Source organism: Papio anubis, chromosome 8 (genome assembly GCF_008728515.1).
Source record: "Papio anubis isolate 15944 chromosome 8, Panubis1.0, whole genome shotgun sequence".
Taxonomy (NCBI): domain Eukaryota; kingdom Metazoa; phylum Chordata; class Mammalia; order Primates; family Cercopithecidae; genus Papio; species Papio anubis.
The window spans coordinates 68,975,223-68,995,850 of NC_044983.1; the positions used below are offsets into that span (position 1 = coordinate 68,975,223).

At 40.1% G+C, this 20,628-nt stretch overlaps 1 protein-coding gene across 1 annotated transcript in view; it reads left to right on the forward strand.

Moving 5' to 3' along the window:
* RDH10 (retinol dehydrogenase 10) overlaps nucleotides 1-20,628 on the forward strand; it is a 29,907-nt gene that overhangs the window by 6,614 nt on the left and 2,665 nt on the right. The window contains exons 3-4 of the mRNA XM_003902864.4: nucleotides 17,105-17,203; nucleotides 18,921-19,066. Of these exons, the coding sequence (XP_003902913.1) occupies nucleotides 17,105-17,203; nucleotides 18,921-19,066 (245 nt within the window). The remainder of the gene's footprint in view (nucleotides 1-17,104; nucleotides 17,204-18,920; nucleotides 19,067-20,628) is intronic.

Here is a 20,628-nt window from a genome sequence, read left to right on the forward strand (position 1 = left end):
TCAACATGGAGAAACCCTGTCTCTACTAAAAATACAAAAAAATTAGCTGGGCGTGGTGGTGTTAGCCTGTAATCCCAGCTACTCAGGAGGCTGAGGCAGGAGAATTGTTTGAACCTGGGAGGCCAAGGTTGCAGTGAGCAGACATGGCGCCACTGCACTCCAGCCTGGGTGACCGAACAATACTCCATCTCAAAAACAGAAAGGAAAAGGTGAGCACTGTGTTGGACTGAAGCTGTGTGAGACCATTATTGCAAAACAGGGCTGTCTCACCCTTGTTATCACTTACATTTTCTTTTGCTTTCCTACATAACTTTCCATTCTTCCTGTCCCACATGTGTTCTGATTTTTACTATTTTGTGTTAGAACTCTGCTCATTGGTGTGAGGATAGTGACTTGAGAAGGCTGGTGTTGGTATGCCTATTTGAATCAAGCTCACATTGAATGTGTAACAGCCATTCTTATTTACCAATGATCAGTCCTCAAAAAGAGGACCCCCATAGCAATTCTTTCCTTCCCTCTTAACCATGTACCATTTCTATACCCTTTGGAAGCCTTTCCTCAGCCTGGCATAATTCTGTACAGCCTTCCAGTCTGCTGTGACACTTCATCTTCCAATGTTGTTCCATTACCAGTAGCTCTCCTAGGAACCTTCTCCTGGTCACCAGTCAAGACTTAGTGATAGATTTGGGGTAGGTTCAAGTCAGCATAATCTACTGTGAAACACCCGGTACAAGACCATGGAAAATGAATGCACTATCATGCACTTTACTAACACTAGCAAAGAAATTATTCATGTGGGCTGTCTGTATCTGGGTGAGATGCAAAAACTTGAAAGATACCTCTCTTGGTCAGGGTGCAGTGACTCAAGCCTGTAATCCCAACACTTTGGAAGGCCAAGGAGGGTGGATTGCTTGAACCCAGGAGTTCAAGACCAGGGTTGGCAACATGGTGAAACCCTGTCTCTACCAAAATACAAAAATTAGCTGGGTGTGGTAGCACGTACCTGTAGTCCCAGCTCCTCAGGAGGCTGAGGTAGGAGGATGGCTTGAGCCCAGGGGTCGTAGACTGCAGTGAGCTGAGATCGCAACACTGCACTCCATCTTGGGTGACGAGAACCAGACTCTGTCTCAAGAAAAGGAAAAGAAAAATACCTCTCTGTACTCTACTTTGAAATATGGAAAGTTGGTCTCCATGCAAACCCATGTTTCCCTCAAAATAGTAACATTGCTTTACTTGTTATTTTTTAAGAGGAACAGAATCTTACCTTGCTATTTCTAAAAGCCAAAGTTTATCTGTAGATCCTTTTTGACCAAAGAGCTGCATTTGGCCTTTATACGTGAGCAGCAAATTGATCCCTGATTAACCAAAAGGGGGAAGCAAAAGCATTTAACTCCAGGCCTTTTATATTCTGAAGAATTTTTGCATGGTAAAGGACTAAATCTGTCAAATAGCTAGTAGGTAATTTACTTCTATTGATATGGTAGTCAGACAAGATAATTGGTAGTTAATTAATAGACCACTTAACTTAAAAGGTTTCACAGTTTTAAAATACTAATTACTGAATTAAGCATTTATCTATATCCAAATGTCTAAAGTCTATTTAGTTAAAATCTATCCAGGAAAAGTAAAAGCCCACCAGCTAGATCTGAGTAATGTAGCACTTAAATACATTAGTGCTGCGGTTGTACCTAATATCTCATGAATGGTCCCTAATCATTAATGTTTAGGTTCTTATGTGATTTACTGGTTTTTAATCTCACATACTGCATTCCTCTGTTCTCTGGTTACAGAAACCTAGTTTTGTTCAAGGCTTCCTACATTCATTTCTAAAGTATTCATAAAAATATTTGGCCAGTATTTCTTCTTCCTTACCATAATAGGTGTAAGACTAAATAGTTTATAGAGAGTATTGATTTCCTATCTTAAGATAGCTACTAAACACTTGGAATTCATGGCCTATTTTTAAAAGTCTCCACTAGAACTGGTTTCTGTTATTAAATATATGTCATGTATAAAAATGTTTGAACTTTAGAAGTACTTTCAGTGTCTTAAACAGAGTTGTAAATTGACCTGGGGTCAATTTTATCTTATTCTTTAGTCACAGTTGAAAACCGAATAAAACATCTCTTTTGATAGGAACTGCTTGGTACCTGGGACTGTATACCTGTATACACAAAATAGGATCACATGCTCATTGAACTTTGAGTTTTTCTGTATTTGATACATTACATGCTGGGCCCAAAACTGTTGCTACTAGAAATCAAAATCTATGACATGATAAAATATCACTTTATGTAGCTGGTGTGAATAGGGAACCAGACGTTACATCAGATAAAAAGTTCTCCAACATCTTCAATATGTTCTAATCTGTGTCTGTTTTTCTGTTGTTTAAAAAATACTCCTAAATAACCAATGTCATCATTTCTAACCTAAATGAAAAAAACAGCAGCGCTCCCCTCATTGCCAAATCCAGTGTGCAGCTTCGTCTTTCTACAGAATGTGACCCTCTTGACCGTCTCCTTGAAACTCAAGTGCTTTAGCTTCCAATGATAAGCCCACTTTGTCGTGCTTCTCTGTGTGCCTTCTGAATCCTTTTAGCCTCCCCACCTCCAACTTGTAATGACTGTTTAGTATTGTACGCTCAGACCTCTTCTCAGAACCTCCATCTAGCTGGGTAATCTATTTCAGTGGCTTCAACTGTGATCTCTAGGATAGTTCCCAAGTTCACACAACTACCTTGACTGCACCACACATTCTCTTAAAGCAGCATGTCCAAAACTGAACAAACTCCTCTTTGCTCTTTCTTGCATTCTCTGGTCACCAGACTTAGAAACATCAGCATTATCTTCACCTCTCCATCCTGCACACATTCATGGGTCCCTAAATCCTGACCATTCTCTTGGGCCCTTGTGCTTTGATTGATCCCCCCTTTCCTTTCCTACTTCCTCCTGTGTGCCTCCATCACCTCTTGCGTGGACTCTTGAAAGTGCCTCTGATCTTCTTTTCCTGTGTTTGCTTTTGGGTTTCCAACCTAGGGTCATCTAAGCAGCCTTGAGTTTGTTATCTGCCTGCTTAAAACCCTTGTATGACCATATTGCTCACAGTGTGAAGTCCAGGCTCATTAGCATGGCATCCTGGGCCTTCCAAAGCTGATTTCCACCTGCTTTTCCAGGTCAGCACCTATTTTATCCCCTCATCTACTGTAAACTTCAGATGGGCTGGACTCCTCACTGTGCCTGGAGAGAGCCTTGCACACACTTATGTTTCACACAAGAGCCTCTGCTTGGCTGTTCTGCCATTTGAGTCCTGTTTTACTTGAAAACAACAGAAGTTAAATGGTTCAGAAAAAAAAAATCTGTCACTGTTCCTGAGAAAAACAAATTCAAAATATTTTCATGTTCACTTATTATTTTTATATGTTAAGGTGGCAGTCCCTGTAAAATAGTCATGGAATTCTCGGCTCAGGGAATGGCCCTTTCTTGTTTGATCATGGAGTGAGTTGTGCTATTTATCTCAATTCCTGGAAGGAAGCAAAGTTGGTATTTGTTGTTTTCTGCTTCATTATTTCTACATCCCAGGCTTTATCTATTATCTGCCCAAATAAAAATTAATCTATAGGATATGTCAAAGTGGAAGCATTGTATAGCCTGTGCTAATGCTAACACTAACACTGACTGAATAGCTTTCTCAAAAAGACTGAATGCAGAATGCCCCGGCAGAGTCCTTAGCCATTCGTTGCAGGATTGGGTCACTACGAACCCTATAGGTTAATACTTAACTGCTCTTACTCTGCTTATTCTCTTCTCTTACATTTGTTTTTACTCTGATCATGCTTCAGATTTTCAAGATCTTTGGCAAATTCTAGTGAATCGATTTTAGTAACTTGAATATATCTAAGCCATGACAATCTGAGAAAATTTAATAGCCTCACTTGAGAGTTAGAAGAATTTTAAGTAGGAAACCCCTTTACATTTAAGTTTTGTCTTGAGTTGAGAAATATTAATAGCAAATTCATCTAAACTTTCTGCTTTAGTTCTTTCAGAAACTAAAATTAAGCCTGTTTCAATTATAATAAGTAGTCTATTTGCATGTGTCTAATTCAGATATCTGCCTATATGGATGAATGTGCAGATGACATGCTATGTTTGCTTGCTGGCTTGTTTTCGTATGCTCAGTAATAAGTAGAAGACATTATTATGGCGGAGTTACAGCCACTGGACCTGGGAAAGTCCTAAATACCTGGGATGTTTTTGGACCCCCAAACTGTACTATGCTGAAGTTCCACTAGGGGGTGTACTGGCAGGGTGGATTTGTATCTTATTTCCTGCACATGGAACCAGTATTTTCCTGAGAGAAAGGGTCTTTTGTAACTAATCTTTGGAGTATGACAAAATCTAATAGTCCTTAAGAAATAGAGAACTATTTCCTGCCTCAGCTGAATGGGTTAAGTTCAATGTTTTGAGCCTGTAACTCCAGAGATCAGATTAAAATATGTTAATCTTTCTTATCAGAAGTCAGTATAGTAGTTAGGTTCAAAGAACTAACACTTCTAGATTCTATCAACTGATCTAGAAGCTCCTTTAGGCTGAGACCCCATATAGACATAATTGGAAAATAACTCAGAAGATGGGGGTTTCTGATTCTTTCTGAAGCATATAGCTGGTCCCCATAATAGGTAGCCTTCGGAAGCTTCCCTGTATTGTGGATTATCGTTCTGTTAAGATACCACTGTTCAGAGCCTAGGCTGGCAGAGCATGGCCTTGGGATTCAGTCACATTTGCCTCGACATACCTGGCCGGCTAGTTTCAGTCACCTGCATCCCTGGGTTTATACAGGTCTATGCCATCCCCACACCGGAGGGGATGTGAGGGGAGGCACACCTTTTCATGTGGTCTGGAGGAATGCTAACATTTTTCACTTGAAGAGCTCCCCCAGTGTATTTCATTCTTGAATTTTTTTTTTTTTTTTGTCTTTTTTACTTTATTTGTCAATTCTCTTAAAACTGAAGTTCACACCTGTCAAGGACCATTTTCCTAATGCTCTGAAACTAAAATGAAGTGAGCCACAGGGGGAAAAAAATGAATATCCTCTTATAATCATCGTAAAACTTTCAACACTGCAGCAAATGCTGCTAGAATATTTAACAAGTAAGGGCAATTACTGCCACAACCTTGAGTGCTGTCAAATTAGCCCCTTACAATGACAAGCCATTTACAATGAATTCACATTTGGAAACAAAACATTACTTGGTCTGTGAAACTTTCAAAGATCACACAAAAATGTGTGAAAGTGGCAGTGATGTTAACATTGCATTTTTTGGTTTGGAAAAAACCACAAGTGTTTCTTATATGCTGCTTGCATAAAATGTGAATTTCTTGCCTTTCCTTCAAATAGGTTAGTACTGGAATTTTTGAATATTAACATGCTGCAGCTTCTTAGTGTTATCCTAAACAATAGGGCTCAAAATAACATAAGTGTTACTTACGTAAACACAGGGGTATTTTGAGGACAAATGAAACTTAAAATTCAAAGCCTGAGTTTTCCCACCTGTAAGTTGTAATTAACATACTGCCCCCTACTGATTTCTTAAGGCTTTTTTACATGGGCTAGTCCTACAGTCTCTTGGGAAAGAGAAGCATAAGGTGTAATGAATTATTTTCAAATGATTTCGTATTGTATCTTTATTATGTTTGCTGGACTGTTAAAGTGTTGCAATTTTTATTTATAACAGTCATTTTTTGCCTATAGTAAAATGGGACTGAATAAGAAGAATTAGAAAGGAGGTGGTGTTGGAAAGTTTTGTTGTTTTCCAGCGTCATCTAGGACTCGGGATGAAAGGGACTAGGCAGCTGAAGCAACTGCTTAGCAATGTTTTTGAGACTTCTTTTCTTAGGTCAGATACTGTGTTTTAACCGAAAGTATGGTCTGGCACTGCGTGGAGGGCAGGGAGGACTGGGAGCCATACATAGTAAGAGCCAGGACTTGCAGGAACTTGAGGAAACAGCCTAACCAAAAATAGATAGCACTTATAACAAAAATAGTCTGTAAATATATGCTTAATGAGCCTTGTGTACATTTACTGAACTTTTTTTATAGTACTTAAATTTACAAAGCCTTTTCATAAACACTTCTCTCATCTGAGCCTCACAGCAACTCTGAATTAAGTAGAGCCACTATCCTCATGTTTATGGATGAGGAAACAAACCCAGAGAGGTGAAGGGACTTCCCTAAGGTCACTGCCAGGGAAGGAAGAAGCTAGGACCCAAAACCTCAGCCTAGGCTTCCAGGTTAAAGCCTGTACAAATACTTAGCTGTGGGCTACAAGTTCAAAGCTCCTGGTACAGCAGGTAGATTTTCCTGAGTCACTTATGGGTTTTGCCCTGTGGTATAAGAATTAGTCTTCAAATGTTGATTTTTTATTAGCATGGTTAGTTTAGCAATAACTGATTAACCCTAGCTTAATATCCCCAGAAAGCTTGCTCTGTAGATTAGACAAGCATGTAAAATTCAAGCCTGAAGAACCAATACTGTACTAGAATTTTATTACCAAAGCCCAACTTGCGTGTTTCTGGGCCTTTTCTGTACTTTTCCATAGCTTGTATTGGAGAGAGTTATTTCCTTGAGAATAGTGTAGTACATCCTTGGTCACCCAGCTTCCTTCTTTCTCTTCCTAGTTTGCATATCAGTATTGACAAACTGGACACAAAAAAGTCACGAATGGAAAGGGCTCTTCTACAAGGACTGGCTGAACAAAGTTCTATTAATAATTGGTACCAAAATATCAGTTAAGCGTGGTTTTAGTTTAGTTCATTTTGTTAGCTTATCTCCTAACAAAATGTAAAACCTTTATTCTGTTATATAATATTCTTATGGGATCAGAATTCCAGATAGCTTCATAAGCTTTGCCTTTGAAATGTTAATCATGAATTTTCAAAATTGTGCACTTTGGGCCACTGGTAGTGTCCAGACTTATGGTCCAAGCATGTGATCTATAAAGGGGTAATTTTTCCCTAAATGAGGCTTACCAGAGTATAAAAGCCTCTATGGTTCACTTGCCCAAGGTACAGTTGGAAAGCCAGTGAGGGAAGTGCTGAGGATGATGGAGTCTACAGTCCCTGTCTTGAAAGATAAGCCTTCAAAGCCTCTGTGGATGTGGTGGGGAAGATTTGAAGTCTTTTAGGTTTCTTCTTTATGAACTTTGTTCTAATGGGATTGGGTGGCTTGCTCATGCTAAAAATGGATCCAAGGCAAATAGACATAGAGTCAGTCCACAAAGTCCCATGGTCATTCATACCAGGGGCTCTTGGAGTTGATTTGAACCAGCCTTTACCTGATAAATGCTCAGGCTCACTCTAGAATCTTGTGCTTGGCTTGTAGTCCCAAGCAGCCACGGCAGCACAACCTAACTACTGAGTCCGAGTCTGTATTTGCTTCAGAGCCCAGGTGATTCCTACGCGCATATGTGTCAAAGTTTGAAGAGGAACTGCTCTTCCCACCTTTTCAATATTTCATCTCCCCCATACCCACACACACACACTGTTTTTTTTTTTTCCTGAGCTAACCAGCCCTTTAGGAATCTTGTACCTAGCAAGATGTCAGACTGCGTACTCTGGGGCCCACTCTAGAGGATCTAGGTTTATTTTTTAAATTTTGATTCAGGTCCAGTGTCTGAAAGGAAGAGTCCAGGTGCCCTTTAGCTCATGCTTCTTCTTGGTTGCTCTGCCCAGGGTGGAGTTTTCACAGCTGCCCTAAGCACCACAGCAGAAAGTCAGGGCCAGCCAGTGAAGAACTGTGTGGTGTTGCTGGATAATGGAAGGAATGGTGTCTCGTGTATATTTGTTGTCCTTAAAAGGAAGTTTTCTTTTTTCAGTTCTCATAATTTAGTAATAATATTTTAGGTGGTTTAACCAGAGTTGTGATTGGTAAGTGATTGGTGTGATCTATTACATTTCAATATTGTTCCTCTGTGAGGTAGCTAGAATATATCAGACTTGTTGGATCAGTATTATTGTCCTTAATTTCATGGTGGAGTGGTGGTTTGAAGTACAGAAACTGCAAGTGATGAAGTTTTGAGTCCATATTTAAGTTGTTGGCTTTTTTTTTTTTTTTTCAATTTCCAGCCCCAAATATATTCCAAACCTAGGAAAATGTCATTACAATATGAGAATGAAAACTTAAGGGAAAATCATCACTGGAGTATATGGGACTTCCTTTCCTAATGTACATGTTCTTTCTAGTGAGCAGTTCTCATGTGGGTGATTTTGCCCCCAGGGGACATTGGTAACATCTGGAGACATTTTTCTTGTCAGACTGGTGGAGCTGCTACTGGCATCTAGTGGAGAGAGGTCAGGGATGCTGCTTAAAGATCCTTCCATGCATAGGGCAATCCTATGGCTTAAAATTACCCAGGCCCAAATGTAATGGTGCTGAGATTAAGAAACGCTGTTCTAGAGCACTGGTTCCCGAACTCAGCTACAAATGGGAACCACCTGAGGGACGTTGCCTTCTGATGCCCGATTCTCCCATTGGAGATTCTGGTATAATTGGTCTGAGATGTGTCCTGAACACCAGGAGGAAAAGCTGCCTAGGTGATTCTAATGTAGCAAACCACTGATTTATAGGAAAGCTGCCATCTGCAATCTTTAAAATCCTTGAAGAGGTTCACAAATATTTATTTTTGTTTTTTAACAATGCCTATCCCAATGTAGGTACCTCATAGACCCTAATATATGTTGAGTGAATTCTAAGTTCTAGCAGTGCATGTTTAAAAACAGAATAAGTTTTCAGCTGTAATCTCTTGAATATATTTACCCTTCATTTAGGTAAAGATTTTAATTTTTTTAAAGATTTCACAGTAAGCAAACTAGAAAGCAGGGAAGAATTTAAACTATTTACAATTAGAATTACAGGGGTTGATGATCATGGGCACATTGAGAGCCATGCTGTTGGAACAGGGGCTAGGAAGTCTGCCACTGCAGATGGCCTGAGCAGTGGCTAAGCTCACATGCATGTGTTTATGCGTCATGGAAGTAGTTAACTGGTCACTAGAGCAGAACCAAAGCCTCTGCCCTTTGGAAGATCTGTCTTTATTACAATTTCTAAGATGCAATTTGAGTTTGGGGCAAAGCAAAGAGATTAATGACAGCCTGTTGTTTGGCAAGCTATTTGGCTGCAATTTTGTGGGTTATTTTCATTATTCCATAAAGAGTTATTAAATAGGGGGAGGGGCCTGAGGCTTAAGGAGATCATTGAACACTCATTTGATCATCTAGGGCCCGGCAGGGAAAAGATCAGGGAAAACAGCATTTCAGAAACAGTGCTGAGCATTCATTGTTTAACACATTGAGCCTCCATGGACTCAAATAAAACACAGAAAAAGGATGATTGTTTCAAACAAATAATTTGTAATTTTTTTAATAGGTAAGAGGCATACATTCAAGTTATGTTAAAAGGCACAGCCGTGACATCATAGAAATACTCAATGAGATTTTTGCTGATCACTCAATGCTGGCCACTGCACTAATGGAGTTGATCCCTTATTGAGTCATTTATGAGAGTCTTAGGCAAATAATACCTCAGCGTGACCTCAGTATTTTGGGTGTGTGGTAGGAGTTGGAAAAATAATTGTTGAATATAAATCATAACATATTTGAGATGAAAAAACTTTGGAGATCTCCTCTTTTGTCTCACAAATGAGTTCAGTCAAGATCCAGAGAGGTCAAGGAACAAAAGGAAGGTTAAGTAACGGGCAGTCAGGACCAAGTGGGTTTCTGGATTCCAAAGGCCAGTGTATTTTACAGACAAATTGAGTTTTAAGTCACCTTATTTCTGGTATTTCTGCATAGTGAGCTCTAAAATGTAAGGGAATGTTGATATCTGAGTTGCTGCCTTGAGGTAAATTCATCCTATCCTTTAACAGTGTGAAGACAAGTTAATGAAGCATTTATTTTTGCTGAATAATTAATGGTGTCATCATCGAGGTGTTCATTTGAAAAGCCTGGCTCTTTTATTAGCTTCTTGGTTGCAGGGCAACTGTAGGAGTATTCTTGTGCATGTGCGTTGAGTACTAACTGCTGATTCTGTTCAAATGTTACGCTAATCCCTGTGGCCTCACAATAATACATGTTTTTAAAAGGATAGATTTAACATTGGCGCAAATTTGACTATTATGACATATTCTTTAGTCTCTCCTGTATTATCTAAAGAGTGAATGTTTTGTCTCAATGTGATAGAAATTAAGATGAACATTTTGTTAAGTCTGAGACAGTAGTTGCAAGCTTAATATCTTGGGGCTCTGTTGCACAATTGGTCAGGAGACCTTTCTGTCTCTACAAACATACCCAAGTAGGAAAAAGAGGCTATTACGCAACAACATATGCATGTTAGAATTTCTGTTGTCACCCGCAGCTAGAATATTTAAAGTTGGTACTGCTAGCAAATACAGATGTAGGTTTTACTTCCTAATTAAAGATATAATTTTGGAATGAAGATTGTTTTTTTCAAATAATACTTTCTACGGTCAAAGTAAAATGTCTAAAGTTTGGTCAGTATATTTAATAAATAGATACCTTTAGAGGTACTTTAGACATATTTTTCTTACCCAGGTGAGCTGGTAGTATGTCACCATTTTACATTTTTGAACACACTAATGATGTATCCTGTTAACTTTAACACAGTTCACTGTATTTTAAGCACCTTCAGGCATGATAGGATGTATGGTCCCCTTTGGAAGTGAATGCCTATTCTTTCTTGGATGTTCAAATAAAAGATAAACACTTCAAAATGATTCTTTTAAAAGATGGCTTTTTTGAATTGATCACAGGACAATGAATAAAACATTGTGAGGCTACAGGGACTAGTGGAACATTTCAGCAACATCAGCAGTTAGTACTTACCACATGCACAAGAATACTCCTACAGTTGCCCCGCAAAAGTTTGTGTTTTTGAATCATTTTCCAGGCACAGTGACTGAGTTCTCAGAGAAGAGTGCCACCAGATGTCATTTTAGCCTTGTAAATAAGCGGGAGAGTGTTCCTTTGTGATTCTGATAAAGATAAGTTAACTCTGGCAGCTGCACAGGCAGAAGGGGTGGAACAGTAGAGGAAAGTTGCCCAGCCATGTGATGGGTGCCGTAAGCATTTCCGGTCAGACGTTCTTTGTTCAGTGGAGTCTTGATGGTGTTCTTTTTTATTCAAAGTTTATATCATGCTAACATTTGGAAATTCTGAAAAACCTTAAGCATACGTGAGAAAACTGTACTGTGCTGGTGGTGGTGACCTTTCTCCCAGCGTTATATGATTTATGGTCCTCTTTGGAAATGAATGTCTACTCTCTTTCTTAGATTTCAAATAAGAGATAAACATTTCAAAACCATTCTTTTAAAAGATACCTTCTCTTGAATTGATCACAGGACAGTCGTGTATGTGCACAAAAATAATGAGGCCTTCTCCTATGGTGAGAAATTAACTTTGCTTTTCTCTTAGTGCTCAGGAACCTAGAATTGCTTACAAATATGGAAAACACATTCTGTTGTACCTACACCTTTAAAATGTCATCAATCTCAGAATTTCAAAAGTCAGACTTTGCCGGATACCACATTTCTTCACATTGACTTTTGTTCCACTTTAGGCTAATTTGTCCTGACACTGCAGCTGCAGGCTCTGGGCTGCACAGTCTGTCATTAAGAGTACCAGTAATGGTCTGGAGAGTCGGAGCTGTTGGAAGTTAATTTGGCGTAAACTTTACTTTAAAAGATTTCTCGAGCTATGACATGTCATGTCTATGTGCAGTTACTTACACGTCTGTTTAAGAAGTTCTTGCTTATATCACAAATGTGACCTTTACAGTTATCTTTCAACGTGCCCAGTGCTTTGAAGAGGAGCCCTGAGGAGCTAAGGAGATATTAGACTTGTTAAGCATGTTTCGTAGGAATGTCAGTGTCCATTTGAATGTCCTTCCTTTTTTTTTTTTTTTTTTAAATCACACAGCAACCCCGTCAGCTGGTAGCAGATTATGATATTGGAATCTTGTGATCAAATTAATCATGGTAATCAAAGTTCTAGCTCCACACTTAATAGACAAAGTCAGTTATTAAAAGTTTTCTCTTTTGCAGATAAGAAAATCCCTAGGCCCCTTCCAACTCTAAATTCTGTAAACTTCTTGGTTCACATATTGGTTACTGACTTCGAGACCCCCCCCAGATCAAGAGTCAACCATATTTTCCTGCGGAAGAACTTGATGTCTTCTTCTGTTTTGTAGACAGGCAAGAGGACACTGCAATAGAGTGCAATTCTCTGACTTACAGTTAGCATCTAGCAAACCTTGCCAACCAGCATGGGCACCAGCTCACTCTGGAGACTGATCACATGTACTGCATTTGGAGACCCCTTTACTGGATGATAACTCCTGATCTATCCATCCTTATAGTTGGTATAACTCAGCAGTCCTATTGGTCAGCAAATTATCTGTGCTGCCCTCTCAGATCCGCCCATGCCTCACAGGCATTAATTTATACTGAAGCCGTTTGGCTGTGTGTTTCAGATTTGCCCTTTATGTTCTTCTGACGACTCTTTGAGACAAAGTTAAAGATTATGAACCTTAGCTTGAACTGACTGGTGTCATGGCAACTAGCACTTCACCTTTTGCTGGTCTCTACCTCATACATGCTACAATATTTGTGCACATTAATAATTCATTGCAAAGTGCCAGATTTCTTTGTGCTGTCAAGCAGTGTCAAGGACAGAATATGCTGTGCTATCTCAAATGTCATCTACCAGACTGTTGAGGGCAAGAGTAATTAGAAAAGAAAACTAGTCAGGTTACTTGGGAAAATTCCTGAAAATGTGATGCTTTCTAGTCACCCAACTATAGCATTTTTCTTGCAAAATATGGAATAGAATTCATGTTGATCAAAGTTTGTTTAATAATGCGCCCCAGACATAAGGCAGGAGTTTGGAGTAATTGCTCGCCTCTATTCAGGCAGCAAAGGAAATGATTAACAGCCTTCATGCTCAGTCACGTGTACTGGGCTCCAGCGGGAACCTGAGCACAGGCTTAAAAGAAACCCGAGTGGTCCTCATGTGGGTGCTCCTACCCCAAGCCTGCCTTTGCCCGACACAGAGCAGAGCTGAGTAAATGTTTGACACCAGCTTTAGAAACAAGCTGTCTGGGATCTCAGGCTGATTAGCGGCCCTAGATAGCTTTCTTCACCTCTCAGTTCCCACCGCTCAGCTCTTTGGTGGTTGTTGACGCTGTGAGTGGTTGTTATAGTAATTGCAGTGTTGCCTGTAATTAATGAGCCTTTCAAATAAAGAATATGGATCTTTGTCTTAAAATGTAGAAAATGCAAAGATACGTTGGACTTAATTTATACAGAAGGCCAAATTTGTCCTTGATTAGGCAAAGAAATCAAGTTTTAAACTGAACATTGACCCACCTGTGCTTTACAAAACAAAACAATCTCCCTCTCAAAAGAAAGCTTCATATTACAACAAGCCAATCTGTGTCATACTTTACTCTTTAAAATTGGAATGTATTTCCCCAAATGTTTATAGCCCACAATTGGAAAAGATTTTTTTCACATAGCCATATCTGGATTGTTTGGTTTCTCTTTCTCTCTCCCTTCTTCTCTCTTCCCGCCTCCTCTCTCTCTCTCTCTCTCTCTCTCTCTCTCTCTCTGTCCCCCTCGCCCTTTTTTGTTTCCTTTTCCTTTAAACCAGTAGCTTAACTCTTCTTCAAACAATTTGGGGGTGGGGGGAGGGTCCCACAGTGGGAAATGTGTCCCCAAATCACATTTTTTAGAATATGCAGCCATAGTACCCTCCTTATGGAGAAACTGGAACTATTTTATATAACTTAATACCACCAGATTCATTTCAGGGCAAGAAGGGGAGGGGACATTAATCAGTTTCAGAACCTTGCAACAAATTACACTTAAAGAACAGTTAGGAACTTGTTAATCTTCTGTCACCTACCTTGATGTGGTGCTGGGGATCTGGATTAGTCATTTAACACCTGCAGGCAAGACCAGAGCACGTGAATACAGGGAAGTCATTAGAGCCAACCTGCTATGATATCTGAGTTTCTAGTCAGAGCCAGCCGCTGGCTCGAGTTAGAGTGGACATGTGAGTGAGTGATTCAGATTTGTCAGGTAACCAAGTACATGCCTGGCTAACTTTTTGTATTTTTTTGTAGAGTCAGGGTTTCACAGTGTTTCCTAGGGTGGTCTTGAACTCCTGGGCTCAAGTGATCCTCCTGCCTTAGCCTCCCCCAAAGCTTGGGGATTACAAGTGTGAGCCACTGTGCCCAGCTGTTTTCTAGTTTAGATTGGAATACATAAACTCCATTGTGATGTTACTTTTTTTCAATTCTGTGATATAATAACCATGTATAAATTATAGAGCCTAAAGTTGAACCCATAATAACCTGAAGTACCAGTTCTTGACTTTTTTTAGTAACAGATCAAAATAATAATTACTGTCATAATTACTCTTTCTGTTTTTACTACTACAAAGAAATACAATCAAGCTGAAACATGTGTCTCTCTTCCTCAGCATTGTACTTGGGCAATGCAGTAATAAGGAGTGGGTTCACTTGCTGTATTAGTCTGTTCTCATACTGCCATACAGAAATTCGTGAGACTGGGTAATTTACAAAATCAAGAAGTCTAATTGGCTCATGGTTCTGCAGGCTGTACAGCAAGCATAGAGGCTTCTGCTCCATTTCTGGGGAAGCCTCAGGGAGCTTTCAATCATGGTAGAAGGCAAAGGGGGTACAGCAGTAAACACTGCGGAAGCAGGAGGAAGTGAGGGGGTGGGTGGGGGTGGGGGCTGCACACATTTTAACAACCCGATCTCGCAAGAACTCACTCATTATCACTAGAGCAGCACCAGGAAATGGTCCTGAACCATACATGAAAGATCACTCCCATGGTCCAGTTACCTCCCACCAGGCCATACCTCTGACATTGGGGATTATAGTTGACATGAGATTTGGGTAGGGGCACAGATCCAAACCGTATCACTAGTTCTCCTCCACAGTGCCTGTCTCTGTGTAGCAAAGTAATTTTCCCTTAATATTTGGAAGATTGATCTGGGTCTTCCAGCTTAGTCTGGAACAGTCAGACAAATAAGTATAAGACAATCAAAATCAAAACACTATTAAACATATAATCATGTTAAGGTGAATGGTACTGACTATACGTCTTACAGAAATATAGACAAAGTCAGGCTGACCTAGAATAATATTAGATAAAGGTTTAACACCCTAACTACCTTCAATAAAGAATTATTAGGAGACTCCAGTGACATAAAGCACTTTGAAAAGTATGAGAGACTATATAAATATGTGATGAATATTACACTTTGATTTACATAGGAAGGGTCAGGGATAGATTATCAGAAGAGTTCCTGGGTCAAATAACACAGGTGAGAATAAGCATTTCATGGGTACTGATGAGGAAACTCAAACGGTATGAGTTGGGACTGGGGTGATGCATGATGACTGGGGAAGACCTTGGGATACTTCACAAAAATTCATGTGGCATCTGTATGAATAATTGATGGGAGCATAGAAAAACATCAGAATTAATGGAATTGCTGTTTTCAAGCTTTACACATAAAAATTATAACAAATTAGATAGGGTCAAGGGCAGTGGCTCATGCCTGTAATCCCAGCACTTTAGGAGGCCGAGACGGGAGGATCACTTGAGCCCAGGAGTTCAAGACTGGCCTGGGCAACATAGTGAGACCCCTTCTCTACAAAAAATTAAAAATTAGCTGGGCATGGTGACGTGCATCTGTAGTCCCAGCTACTCGGGAGGCTGAGGCAGAAGGATCACTTGAGCCCAGGAGTTCGAGGCTATGATTATGCCGTTGCACTCCAACCTGGGCAACACTGCAAAACCCTGTCCCCCACCCCACCCCCACCCCCCCAGAAAAAACCCACAAACCCAAATTAGGTTTCATGCAAAAACTCAGTGATACCTTAGCCAGTAAATCCTCTGAGAAGGGAATGCAGCTTTTCCTTAAGTCTGCTCTGTAGTGTTTGGTTGTGTGGGTTTTTTTAACTTCATAAATCATGGGAAGCTGTGCTGGCAGTAGGAGATAACTCAGCAGTAGACAGATTGCTCTTCACTGCTTTCTTTTAAGAAGCAGGTTATAAAACTGTTGGGAGCCTGGTAGAGTAGTTAATAGATCATTGTAAGCAATTTGAAGTAATTTTTTTTTTTTTTTTTTTTTTTGTCTGATACAGCCTTGCATTTTGAAGACAAGCGAGCTAGAGAGAAAAGAGTTTAGTGAGTAAGAAATCAGCGCCGCCTCTGATTTTGTGCCACCTCTAGCACAAGTTCCAGGGCCTCTGGGTCCCCCACCCTGGAACGTGTGCCACACTCTGCCTCACTGTGTGGCCAGTCACCTGCATCTGTGGCAGAGTCCTTGCAGTGAAACCCACGTTGGAATGTGACTGTTCAGAATGATACACGTTCTTGTCAGTGTACAGTTGGCATTATAATATGTTTTTCACAAAAATAGTTCTATAATTTACCCTGTTTTTTACATCCTAAAATACTTTGTCTCCTGCTAGTTCACTTTGGTGGTAAGCCTTGGGATTCCAGAGCACACTGCTGGAGTATCTCTTCATTGATGGGTCTGTTACTATGTAGACATCGCCATAAGGCACACATTAATACAAGGCAATGTTTGTAGTAGGCTGTGGTCCCTCCCAAACCATGAGATAGCTGCATTGAAGTGTCATGAGCAGCAACAAATCTCTGGCTTGGGAGTACTTTAAATTAGCAGATAACTGTCACTTGAAAGGTGATTAAGAACCTTCTGCCAATGGCTCTCTTTTCATCTCTAGACACTGTCCACAAAAGCTCTTACATTACAGTCTTGTCGGTCATGACTTACAATAGGCCTGCCATGCTGATGATACAGTGCTAAGCTAACCAGACAATTAAAAGATCTTCTTGATAAACGTAAAATGTTTTTAAAGGAATTGGGAAATGTAACATCTTGTGAATAAAAATTTGTTTTGTGATCTTGGATTGGGTTTTAGATGAAATTCATGACGTCAGTTCTAAAACTTGAATCTAACTTTGTTTCAGACCACTAAGGCTTTTCTTCCTACGATGCTGGAGATTAATCATGGTCATATTGTGACAGTTGCAAGTTCCTTGGGATTGTTCAGTACTGCCGGAGTTGAGGTTTGTCAGATATATAGCATTTCTTTCATTCAATCTGTTTATCCTGTGATAAGTACATCAGAACCTCCAGGAGAGCACCTGCTGCACCTCCATTCATGAAAGCTGCACAAAGGCACTCTGCATGTGTGCTGCGTATAGGATGTTCCACAGGAACCCAGGGCCAGCCACCGGAAGGGAATTCTAAGTCAGGTGTGGTGGCGTGCACCTGTAGTCCTAGCTACTTGGGAGGCTGAGGTGGGAGAATCGCTTGAGCCCAGGTGTTCAAGACTGCAGTGAGCTATGATGGCACCACTGCACTTCAGCCTGGGAGACAGAGCAAGACCCTGTCTCTAAAACAAAATGAAAAAAGGGAATGGACTTCTGCCTCTTCTGCCATAAAATCTCTTACACTAGTTTGACAAAGCAGCAGCAACAAGAAAAGTATATGGGCCAGCCCTCAGTGTGTCCATTTTTATTAGCAGCTTCGCTTGACGATGGCAGGAGGCACAGGGCCAAGAATAGAACCATGGAAGGCTGCGGGAAACAGAAGAATGAGGCCAGAGGTTCACGTTCGGTTGTGGTCACCTTGCCAAAACTGAGCTATCTTGTATTAATTAGCCCATCAGATGAGGTGGTCAGGTATCCTGCATTGTAAGTTTGTAGAATTGTAGAACTGGATTTCATCAAACCCTGTTCTTCACGATATTCAGATGATAAAGCATGAGTACATATATTGTTCTGTCCTGTTTGTCCTCTGCATGCCTGTAAAACTGAAAACATCACTCCATGCAAATATGCAAAAGGACACATTATTTAAATAGCACCCATATCAAGGGATTCCATTTCTAAAGTTGGGCCATGGACAATAACTTTTTTCCTATATTGTGTGCCCTTAGGTTAAGTTCTAGTTTAAGATTACAAGGCATGGTTATCATTTTCATTTTAACTTCACCATACAAAGAAAGTCAAATCATAACAATTTATAGCCTAAGCTAGATTTGCCTTTATTCTTCTTGCATTAAACAAACTAGTTTTTCTTTCTCCTTTACTGAACAAGAGACCATTTGTAAATTTTCCAGACACTTCAAAGTGAACCTCTCTCCATTTTAACTTCAGCTTGTTAGCTTTCATAGAATCCTTTATGGTAACTTCCCCAAAGTAATATGATACTTAGTTGATGTGACAAAAAGCATTCATCTGTTTCTGCTGTTGCTTTGAAAATATTATTTCTGCACTGAACCACATCAGGTATCTGTCTTTGTTTTTGTTTTGTTTTGTTTTGTTTTGTTTTTTTGAGATAGAGTCTCACTCTTATCGCACAGGCTGGAGTGCAGTGGCATGATCTCGGCTAATTGCAACCTCCACTTCCCAGGTTCAAGCAATTCTCCTGCCTCAGCCTCCTGAGTAGCTGGGACTACAGGCACATGCCCACCATGCCCAGCTAATTTTTGTATTTTTAGTAGAGGCGGGGTTTCACCATTTTGGCCAGGCTGGTCTCGAACCCCAGACCTCAAGTGATCCAGCCACCTTGGCCTCCCAAAGTGCTGGGATTACAGACGTGAGCCACCGCGCCCAGCCAGGTATCTGTTTTTTAAAATGATTTCCTTTTCTTCATGTAGTCACCTATAACCCTATGTATTAGACATCCAACCATAGTAATAGGACCAGGGAGGCTTCAGTTGGGTTGGGGATAGGGGCATATGCTTAGTATTTCTGCTTTCTCCCCTCTTTAACTCAGGATTACTGTGCCAGTAAATTTGGAGTTGTGGGTTTTCATGAATCCCTGAGCCATGAACTAAAGGCTGCTGAAAAGGATGGAATTAAAACAACTTTGGTTTGCCCTTATCTTGTAGACACTGGCATGTTCAGAGGCTGCCGAATCAGGTCAGTGAGAACCTATATTATTACTGATAAAAAGAATAATATTGGGAGAATATGTGGAATTGGACTTTCAAACATAGCCTTGTATTTTAACTATCATTTGACAATCTGTGGCTTTCATTGGTCAAGATTAAGTTTGTAAAATTGGTGTATAAGATGGCAAGGGACAGACTGGTGCCACACTGATACTAATTTGCAGAAATTAATCCAGAATCATCAGATAGGAAATGGCTTCTCTGTAAAGAGAAAACATAAATATCCAGTCTTTTCCTTAGAAGCTCACCTTTTGGAGTTACTTGTTTCTTTAATATTGGTATTGGTAAATAGGGATTCCAGAAGAAAATTCCTTCACGTGACTTGGGTCTGGATGTGAAACAATGTCACTGTCACAGAGATTAACGTGCCTTTCTTCTGAAAAGACCATTGAATATTACACTCCAGATTTGGAAACGTCCTTTTTGCAGCAAGCGTATGTAACTAGATTCACTCTGGCAGAATGAGAAGAACCATTTAGATGTACTGAAAAATGAAATAAAATACCCACACACATAGAAAGGAGGCATGTGGGAATATAAATGTCAAGTTACATCTGACTTGAGCTCAGCAGAATAAACAAAACCGTGAATCATTAAGAGGATGCTTGTGAAGACATGCTTACTTTGAAATCTTTGCTTGGGTGAATTTGAAAGGCAAAGGAAGATAACCAAACCAGTTCCCTGTTGGTTGGGGGCCATTCTTAACGTGTACTGAACTGAACAAGCAGCAAAATAGGTGGAAGGTGATTTGAATCACTCCAAAGTCAGGGTAACTCCAAGTCTCAACTGGAAAATGGACTCCAGCTCTGCCTCTTATCCCACACACGTGTGTGTTTGTGTGAACATGTGTGTGTGTTGGTGGTGGTTTGTTTTGTTTTGTTTTGTTTTCCTCTTATGTACTTGGGAGGCAGTTGCTGAGGGTCTTGCAGAGCTCTGTTTCCTCCAGTGTAGCATAGCAGCAGGTGCAGGGGTCCAAAGCTATGGTGGCAAAATGAAGAATGAAAGGAATAAATTGCACACCGTCATTTCAACATGTAACCTAGTGAATTAAACTGAAGGTAGGATGTCTATATGCCCTTCATTTCAGGGGCCCCTAGAGAATATACCTTAGCTTTCCCTCTTCCAGCATCCTGGAAAGTAGATATCTGGCCCTCCTTTCACTTTGAAAGCTTACCCCCTCATTTTGACTATACCTAATACTAAAAGCTTGGCATCTTGCTTGGGATTAGTGTTTGCTATGCCAAACACCCTCTCCTCTTTCTATTGAAAGCAAAACATAGGAAAATAATTTGAAATACATTTTAAGGCATCTTAAAAACATGACTTTTTCATCTTATGGAAAAGCAGACCAATTTTACTTTTTTTCCCCCAACTTGTTTTCTAGACTGTGCCAGTAAAATGTGTTCATAGTAGGAAAATTTGGAAAATACAGAAAAGCACTATGAAGAAAACAAAATGTACCCAAAATCCCATCACTCAGATAACGTCACTGTTAATGTTTTGATATGTATTTCCAGTCTTTTCTATTGT